The 9,925-nt window shown below is 39.6% G+C and overlaps 1 protein-coding gene across 1 annotated transcript; it reads left to right on the forward strand.

Moving 5' to 3' along the window:
* The first annotated feature begins 7,745 nt into the window (after positions 1-7,745).
* Positions 7,746-9,508, forward strand: LOC120427228 (vesicle transport protein SEC20-like). The gene is made up of 3 exons (XM_039592092.2): positions 7,746-8,001; positions 8,079-8,251; positions 8,579-9,508. Exons 1-3 carry the CDS (start codon positions 7,921-7,923, stop codon positions 9,042-9,044), a joined length of 720 nt encoding a protein of 239 aa, XP_039448026.1. The 5' UTR covers positions 7,746-7,920; the 3' UTR covers positions 9,045-9,508.
* The last annotated feature ends 417 nt before the right edge of the window (positions 9,509-9,925 follow it).

Here is a 9,925-nt window from a genome sequence, read left to right on the forward strand (position 1 = left end):
AATGGAGCCTAACATTTCAAAAGGGCACATAACTTTAGTAAACAATAGTGTATCCCTTTCCCTCAAATGACAGTTTACATAAGGTGTGAAAGGGACACACTCTTGTCGAAAAAAGTTATGTGCCCTAATGAAATGGAAAGCACGAAATATCTAATGTTTGAAATTTAAAAATGAACGAAAAAATATGATTTTCATACAACTGAGAAGCCTGTGTGTGCTATGATTTGATAACGAAATTGCTTTTTCATTGTTTATTGAAAAAATGAAAAAAACATGTATTTGTATAAATTTCAACTTTTTTGATTTTGTTCAGGATAGTATTCTAAAAGAAACAAGTGGATCAATCAAAACTTGCAATCTCTCAGAAAACTCAGAAGAAAATTCTCTTTCTCTCTCTCACGCTTAAAATACCATAATACTGAGCCAAGAAAGAGCAAGGCCGTTTACTTTCACGCGATGCCAAGTCGCTTAGTGGTGAGAGAGATACATGGATGTTATTCTTATATTAGAGCCAATTTGCCCGATTTGCATGGATATCAAACTGGGATTTGTTAAGTGTCTTGAATTGTTCGTTTAGGTGTGGTTAATTGAACGCAGGGTGGTTGTCTGTGATCAAATAAGGTATTATTATTATTATTTTTATATTTAATTTCAAATACACTCAAACCCCGGTGGTTTGACACCAACTGTTGTCAAACGAACGGGGTCACTTTTTAGTTTGACACCCCTTTTACACGGAGTTCACACACACTACCAAACGTTTGTTTTGATAGTGTGCGTGAGCGCCGTGTAAAAAGTGACAGTTCGTCACTTTTTAGTTTGACTTTGACCAACCAACGGGGTACAAACTAAAAAAGTGTCAAACGAAAAAGTGACCAACCACCGGGGGTTGAGTGTATTTATAATAAATTGTAACAAAAAAAATTAAAATTGCTAATGGTATACAAAATTTTGCTTGTTAATGAAGGAAAGTAATGGGGTTATATTCAAAATCTCTATTTCACTCTTTTCAAGACTATCTGCAACTTTTTTTTAATGTTTTTCGGAGTCGGAAAAGAAAATTGGGTCCTAAAATGAAGGCTTAGATTGCTAATGTTATTGTTTACAGCGATAAAGCTTATTTTTCTTAGTACAATGACCCTTTGTACGACACACAAAGAGTTTAAAATGGATTTTTAAATCAATTTTGAAAAATTAACCTCGCGGTCCTTCTTGACAGAAAAGCTCCTACTTGACAGTTCGTTCCAAGAGGACCATAGTTAATCCATCGATAAAATGTTGTCTTGTCAAAAAAAAATTTGCATTAAAATGAAAAAAAGTGAGCAGAAATGGTTTTTAATCGTGATTTTTACCGTTGTACATAAAAATTGACAAAGGGCTTTAGTACCGAATTGTTGATTTTTTAGAATAACATATTTAAACCATTTAAAAGATATAAATAATATATAAAAAATAGCCTTTTTATTTTTTATATACTGATATTATTTTTCGATTTTATTTTTGTTCTGCAGTTTTTTTTAAAGATACAATAAAACAAAGTGTTCTTTTTTTGCCTTTTAGCTGTTTTTGAATACCCTGACTCAATTAGTTTTCAGAAACACCCAAAAAGCTAAAATAAAAACCTATCTAAAACAAAATGGAATTCTCCACGAAACGCGGAAGTGTCCATATCAGCAGATATTTTTTCCGACTTTCAAAGATTTTCTCAGCTACCTGAAAACAAATATTTTAGAGTTGGACAAACATATGCACTATTTCAAAAAATCAAAAATTTACTATGCAAATTTGATATGCTTTTAGAAATTATTTCATTTTCAATCGTTTTGAAAAAGTGATCTAGTTTAAATTCACATCTTCTTGAATTATTTTTGTCCATGCTTCTCCATGTCTCAAAAGTTTTTATAAACAAAAAATACGGTTTTTGGTAATTTCGCATTGTGAAATAAAAGTTATTTCAAAATTTGGTTAATTTTGACAAAGAACTTTGTCTTAGGGCTCTATACAAGGGTAGCAATCCAGATTTTTCGCGAAGCGAAATGTAACGCGTGGAAGCAAATTTTCGAAAAAAGTGCAAGATTTCAAACGATTGTATCTTTTTTCCCTCTCGACCAATTTGAACGTTTTACCCACCAAACGAAAGGGGAAGACTTACTTAATGATCTTAAAACATGTTTATTACAGTACTTATTTATTTAAGTACTTAAAAGTTAACATAAAACTACTAAAGAATAGCGAACGCTGATTGGTCAAGCGCAACCTTTCCCGAACACATTAATCAGATTCAAGTATCTAGCACTTAGCAAATTTTGCCTTGCCTCCTCCTTCCGTGGAACTGTCACGCGAGAATGTAGCACCATGGTTGCAACATGCCGTGCGATACTATTTAAGTTAGCACTTAGCCTCAGACAAATTCAGTGCCTACCGAGGTTTCATCCGAAGCGGACCTCGCGTTGGTTGTTTAAATGCTCACACATACATAATTTTCGGATCGTCGACGAGCCAACAAAACTCGGCTCGGTCGGTCCTGAAAAGTCATTCTATTGCTGGACGTCGACGAGAACACATCAGAAGCAGATGGCCTGGTGGCCCGGTAGCAGACGGCCTGGAGGTCTGGGAGCAGATGGCTTGGAGGCAAGGACCAGCTAAGACATGGTAGTCGCGGGAGTCGATCATTGGAACTGGCCACCACCTGGACTGGAGTGGCCGGAGGCCCCAGGGATGTTCCGATGGGGGGACATTTTCCAGACCGTAAGAGTTGGGGCAATATGGGTATCAAACTTTATGGTTTTTGCTACTGGACATGAAATTTGACATTTCGGCAGTAGTGGCCACAATCCGGAGTGGCCGGAGGCCCCGCGGATGTTCCGATGGGGGGACATTTGTCGGACCGTAAGAGTTGGGGCAATATGGGTATCAAACTTTATGGTTTTTGATACTGGACATGAAATTTGCCATTTCGGCAGTAGTGGCCATAAACCGGAGTGGCCGGAGGCCCCGGGGATGTTCCGATGGGGGGACATTTGCCGAACCATCAGAGTAGGGGCAATATGGGTATCAAACATTATGGTATTTGATACTGGATATGAAATTTGACATTTCGGCAGTAGTGGCCACAATCCGGAGTGGCCGGAGGCCCCTCGGATGTTCCGATGGGGGGACATTTGCCGAACCATAAGAGTAGGAGCAATATGGGTGTCAAACTTTATGGTTTTTGATACTGGATATGAAATTTGACATTTCGGCAGTAGTGGCCACAATCCGGAGTGGCCGGAGGCCCCGCGGATGTTCCGATGGGGGAACATTTGCCGGACTATAAGAGTTGGGGTAATATGGGTATCAAACCTTATGGTTTTTGATACTGGACATGAAATTTGACATTTCGGCAGTAGTGGCCACAATCCGGAGTGGCCGGAGGCCCCGAGGATGTTCTGATGGGAGGACATATGCCGAACCATAAGAGTAGGGGCAATATGGGTATCAAACTTTATGGTTTTTGATACTGAATATGTAATTTGCCATTTCGGCAGTAGTGGCCATAAACCGGAGTGGCCGGAGGCCCCGGGGATGTTCCGATGGGGGGACATTTGCCGAACCATCAGAGTAGGGGCAATATGGGTATCAAACATTATGGTTTTTGATACTGGATATGAAATTTGACATTTCGGCAGTAGTGGCCACAATCCGGAGTGGCCGGAGGCCCCGCGGATGTTCCGATTGGGGGACATTTTCCAGACCGTAAGAGTTGGGGCAATATGGGTATCAAACTATATGGTTTTTGATACTGAATGTGAAATTTGACATTTCGGCAGTAGTGGTCACAATCCGGAGTGGCCGGAGGCCCCGGGGATGTTCCGATGGGGGGACATTTGGCGGACTATAAGAGTTGGGGTAATATGGGTATCAAACATTATGGTTTTTGATACTGGACATGAAATTTGACATTTCGGCAGTAGTGGCCACAATCCGGAGTGCTGGAGGCCCCGGGGATGTTCCGATGGGGGGACATTTGCCGGACCGTAAGAGTTGGGACAATATGGGTATCAAACTTTATGGTTTTTGATATTGGACATGAAATTTGACATTTCGGCAGTAGTGGCCACAATCCGGAGTGGCCGGAGGCCCCGCGGATGTTCCGATGGGAGGACATATGCCGAACCATAAGAGTAGGGGCAATATGGGTATCAAACTTTATGGTTTTTGATACTGGATATGAAATTTGACATTTCGGCAGTAGTGGCCACAATCCGGAGCGGCCGGAGGCCCCGAGGATGTTCCGATGGGGGGACATTTGCCGAACCATAAGAGTAGAGGCAATATGGGTATCAAACTTTATGGTTTTTGATACTGGATATGAAATTTGACATTTCGGCAGTAGTGGCCACAATCAGGAGTGGCCGGAGGCCCGGGGATGTTCCGAGGGGCGGGGGGACATTTGCCGTACCATAAAAGTAGGGGCAATATGGGTATCAAACTTTATGATTTTTGATACTGGATATGAAATTTGACATTTCAGCAGCAGTGGCCACAAACCGAAGTGGCCGGAGGCCCCGGGGATGTTCCGATGGGAGGACATTTGCCGAACCATAAGAGTTGAGGCAATATGGGTATCAAACTTTATGATTTTTGATACTAGATATGAAATTTGACATTTCAGCAGAAGTGGCCACAATCCGAAGAGGCCGGAGGCCACGGTGATGTTCCGATGGGGGGACATTTGCCGAACCATAAGAGTAGGGGCAAAATGGGTATCAATTTTTATGGTAATTATGAATCTAGTGAATCTTGGGAAATTTGGACCAGACAATGTAATCGAAAATTTCAACAACCATCTTGCAAAGTTCTTTGTCATACTGGTCATGTGTAACATAACCACCTGCACCTTTTTTTAAGGCGTGTAACATTTTAACTGAATTTGCCTCATCATTAGTTACAACCACAGACAACTGTGCTACAACTATAACAGGAAATCGATCAGAAAATTCTTTACCAAGATTGATTGATTGATTGTTTTTTTATTTGACAGAAAAATGCTGAAAGAAAAAAAAATGTTTCTTTTCAATGTGCAATACATATTAAGTAGATAACATGTCATTGAAAATTAAACACGCAGAAAAGTGTTTTGTAGAATCAGCCTGTACGAGGTTTGTTTCAACAAAAATTTTGTTGAATATAATCAACGCCGATTTTGCGTTGAAACAAACCTTGATCTCCACAAAAATCTTTTGTTGTTTTGAAAAAGTTGCTTTGACGTTTAGTGTTGATTCAACAAAAATCTTGATTTTGCCTTATTTTTCTGCGTTAATATAAATGCAACGAAAAAGTAGATGCTGCTGGCTTCAGAACTCCATCGGCGTTGACCTTTTAAGGAGTTCGGTTTCTGGCAGTTAACGGCTGAAAATAAAAATGTGATGCATATTTGCAAACTGCAGGAGGGATGGGGCAAGACGGCTACCCCAAAGGAAAACTCAATTTAAATCAAAATAAAGCGTTATTTCAATCTCCAACCTAGTAAGGGTCTTCCATAAATTAATTTTTAATAGAAATAATTGGAATTGGTATTTTTATAAGAAAAAACTTTTTTACTGATTTAAAAAAAATTTTCATTTCTATAATACTTTTTTACCAAACTACCGAATGCGATTTTAATTTTTGTATTTTTTTTAATGAAACTTAGTCCATTCCTTATGTCCGAACAAGCCTTTTTGCATCACTCAAGGGGCTGGAAACTCTTAGAACTTTACTCTAGTATATTAATAAGTATACTTAAATAATTTTAGTATACTTACGCCATCACACCCTAACATGAATCATCTTGAATAAAACGTCATTGTGACGTCTATAAATGTCACCACTATTTTGTTATTAAATTATTTTTTTGTTTCTGCCAAACCTAACCAACAAACGACGGAACCGGCAAATCGAGAAAAACTTCCTCCAGGGCTTTTGAATTATTTCAAAATCAATTAAACGAAATCACTAGGTTCTTTATTCAAGTCTCCATACATTTTTGAGCTGTCCATAGAAAAGTGCATTGGAAACCGAAAACATTAGAAAATCTGGATTTTTTTTATCGTTTCGGTGTCATCGGCAAAGTTATAGGTTGTGATTAGGACTATTCAGGAAAAAAGAGTTACACAAAAAAACAATTTTTGACTAACTTTACCCCTCTCAATTTTTTTAAATGTTTTAGTAGACAAAAAGCGGTAAATTTTAAGATATACAGTATGAAGGACGCTTTTGGCCAAGATATTATTTTTTGAAGAAATAGTGTTTTCTGGAATGCACACAAAAAGAAATCAAACAGTCATTTTAGATGTATAATTAAATTTCAAATCGAAAAATATTATTGTTATATTTTGATAAAGTATTTGAGCCAACGAGTTTTAGTTATTGCCGTTTTCAGGTGAAATAAGATAAGAAAAGGCTTAAAATTTATTCTTACGCATTTTACGTTAGTATGATGATATACTATTTTTACAACCATTTTTTTAAAGTGCAATTAGGGAGACTTGATCCCTGCATTTTCAGTCGCTGGAATCAGGCTCAATCATTATTAACTGGCTTAGTTGTTCGTGCATGGTTTCCTTTAGTATAGTTGTAGATGACTTACTGCAGTTTGAACAATTTTAAAAATTTTAAATTTTTCAAAATATTTTGTAAAAACAAATTACCAGCTTTTGTAAACATGCTCAATTTCTCTATAAAAAAGAATATTTTCTTTTTTTTTTTAAATAAACATACTAAACTTGTTATATTTTGATCAAAAACGTTCAAACTTTATGTGAAATTGCTGTAACTGATAGAAACTCAAAAGTATGAATGAACTAGGAACATTTTGCTATGGATTTCAAAATGTTGAAAGGGGGATCAAGTTACCTCTTACATTTTGATAATTCCGGTTTATTTATTTTTAATACTTGGCATGACTCGAAGAGTTCATCTGATTAAAATTAAATTTAAGAGCATTTAATACTCTTATCAGCCAAACATTGTTGAATGTTTAAGCTTTGAATTCAAGCAACAAGTTCATTGTTTTGTGAGAAATTAAGAGAGTTATGTGCGATACAAAAATAGGGGATCAAATCTAGAGACCCTAAATAGGGAGACTGATCAGACTTTACTAAATCGATCTGCAACGTATGTTATGAGCTTGTCAACATTGCCAAGTTTTGCTGGGTGTAAAGGCAAACTCGTGTCTGTTTGGGCACATCAAATTCACTTCGACCAGTCTCCCTATTTAGGGTTCATAATCAAGTCTCCCACTCTCCCCTATATTCTAAAAGCTTAGAAATATTCTCTACAATTGGCTTTTGTGGACATTGTTGATCCAACCTTTGATTGCTACCTTTCAAAAAATTACATTTTCAATTATAGGTTTTTTTTTTAATGTTCCACCCAATTTTCACTCCATGATATTCTGGAAACCGTTGATCAGAAGTGATACTTGCGTGATATTTTCTTAAATTTTCGATCAGAAATTCCTTCTTGGCTCTTTTACTGCTAATATAAGAGATATTTTTCCAAATAATCCGTTTTTATTACCAATTTCTTTGAAGCAATCTTACTTTGTCCTCAATTCTACTCTATGTCATACCTCTCAATACACTCACTCTCCCGAACCCCAAAATCCACTCAAACCTCTCCCGAGTGCCGCGAGTGCCCCCCCTTGTTTTGACGTTTCGTGACAGCTCTCAAACCGAGGTTCCTTCGCGAGAACGTAAACAAAAATACCTGCAGCTCCGGCAGCTCCTCACACACAGAGCCACAAAGTCGGTGATGTGTCATTGTATCGTCCACAACGGTGGAAAAAAGATTTTTCTCTTCGCCATCGCTTTCCACAGGCCGATGTGAAAAGCGGTCGGATTTCCCCGCAGGAACTCCGTGTTTTTCCGTGTGGACACTTGCGCCAGTGATACCGTGATGGAGTCCCACAAGTACACGCTGTCCTCGATCCGGCAGGACATTGTCGACAACAATCTGCACGTCAAAGCCATCATACAGGTTTGAGCGGATCTGATTCTGGGGGTTTTCTTCAGCATAAATTCACACTAACCTGTTTGATTTTGATACTTGGACAGGACATTCTCGCGTTCCGCGGATCGATTGCGGAACTGGACACGCTGAACGAGGCCGGCCGAGGGAAGCTGGCCGCGCTCAGGAAGTGCATCGAACGACTCGACGACTGGGCCCGGGATGAGGGCGACCCGAACGTGTACAAGGAGGTGGACCAGCACCGGGAGCAGTTTTCCAAGTAATTGAGCCACACAATTTGCTTCTAAGTGCTAGATACTTGAAATTGGAGTCAGTGTTTGGGAAACGCAAGAAAAGCTGTTCAAAATAATGGTTTCTGGGTACTTGAAATTCACGTCTGTGTTTGGGAAGCGCATGAAGTCAATGTAGTTTGCAAACAGTGTAAACCATTGCTTTGTTTCAATAGTTAAACTACGCTGTCACTGCCTCATCGGAAGAATTTCAAGAGGCAGAAAATGTCAAATTCCATTCGACAATTTCTGCCTTAGAATTCTGCCATTCGGCAGTTGCCAGTTCTGCAGCTCTACACATCTCCCACCCATTCCAGAACCCTTCAAGCATTCCGCAAGGCCAACATATCAACCATGCTCGAGATCGAGAAGCAGCAAAAGGACGAACTGTTTGCGCTCAGCCCGGACAGCGAACTGCGCCAGCGACATCCCGGCGGCGGCGGCGGCTCCTCATCGACCTCCTCCGGCGGTGCCACCAAATCGAACCGCTCGACGTTGCTCTCGCAGCAGGAAAGCGTCACCGACCGGATGCGGTCGATATCGCAGCAGCTGTCGGAAACCACCCAGAAGAGTGCGGCCACGCTCGATACGCTCATCACGTCCAGCACGGCCGTCGAGGGCACGCGGGACGAGCTGCTCAACACGGCCGGCACCATCTCGCAGTCCGGCAAGCTGCTGAAAAAGTACGGCCGGCGCGAGTGCACCGACAAAATTCTGCTCTTTTTCGCGTTTGCGTTCTTTCTGGCTTGCGTGTTCTACATCGTGCAGAAGCGACTGTTTTAAGACAACTTGTTCTGTTAACTGTTCGAGTGTGTGTGTGTTGTGAGAAACAATATGGTAGGACTCAATGTTTGTTTTGTACCGTTAGCATAGTCCGCATTTCGCCAAGTATTTTTGTGTTTTATTGAGGCAACAGAAAAGACAAACCATCCGGTTGATTATTCCCTTAAACAAACTCTATAACTCACACACACGGAAAAAGAGGGAAGAAAGCAAATCTGTAAATGTTTGAACACTGTAACTTTGCGAACAAGTTAGAAAAACAACAACAACATCCTACACTATGGTATGTGGTATGACGAGTCGTTTGTGATGCCAGAGGAGCGGGCTCATTGCGTTTAGGATCCGTTTTTTAATGTGAAAGTATATAAATATTACCTACTACATACTTGCATTTAATATCTAAGCTACGTACACAACTAAACAAAACTATTTATTATGGAGCAAATAAATGGATCTTCAAATTAGTTTCGGTTTTCTTTATTTTTTTATTATTATAGCGAATCGACTAAAACTGGAAGTTGAAAGTCCAGAATTTAAATCTAAAAAGTTGGACAAATTTGTCATGTATTTTACCATTCCGGTTATGTTTACATTTTGACCACCTTTTCCTGATACATACACTCAACCCCCGGTGGTTGCTCATTTTTCGTTTGACACTTTTTACCTTCCTCACCTTACTGAGGAAAGGCTATAAAATCACTCGAAAAATGAACTTTTAAATTTGACCTCGTAGACCCATCTTCACGTATACATATCGACTCAGAATCATGTTCTGAGCAAATGTCTGTGTGTAGGTGGGTGGACAAAAAATGTCACTCGATTATCTCCGGACTGGATGAACGGATTTTGACCGTATTAGTCTCATTCGATCCGTCTTGAGG

The sequence above is a fragment of the Culex pipiens genome, chromosome 1 (assembly GCF_016801865.2).
Source record: "Culex pipiens pallens isolate TS chromosome 1, TS_CPP_V2, whole genome shotgun sequence".
In the NCBI taxonomy this organism is placed as follows: domain Eukaryota; kingdom Metazoa; phylum Arthropoda; class Insecta; order Diptera; family Culicidae; genus Culex; species Culex pipiens.

What these genes read in the sequence shown, in the direction of transcription:
- LOC120427228 (XM_039592092.2), top strand. Translation starts at nt 7,921, where the DNA reads ATGGAGTCCCACAAGTACACGCTGTCCTCGATCCGGCAGGACATTGTC. An exon ending in ACGTCAAAGCCATCATACAG is followed by an intron (nt 8,002 to 8,078) that starts GTTTGAGCGGAT and finishes ATACTTGGACAG; the next exon opens with GACATTCTCGCGTTCCGCGG. An exon ending in CACCGGGAGCAGTTTTCCAA is followed by an intron (nt 8,252 to 8,578) that starts GTAATTGAGCCA and finishes CACCCATTCCAG; the next exon opens with AACCCTTCAAGCATTCCGCA.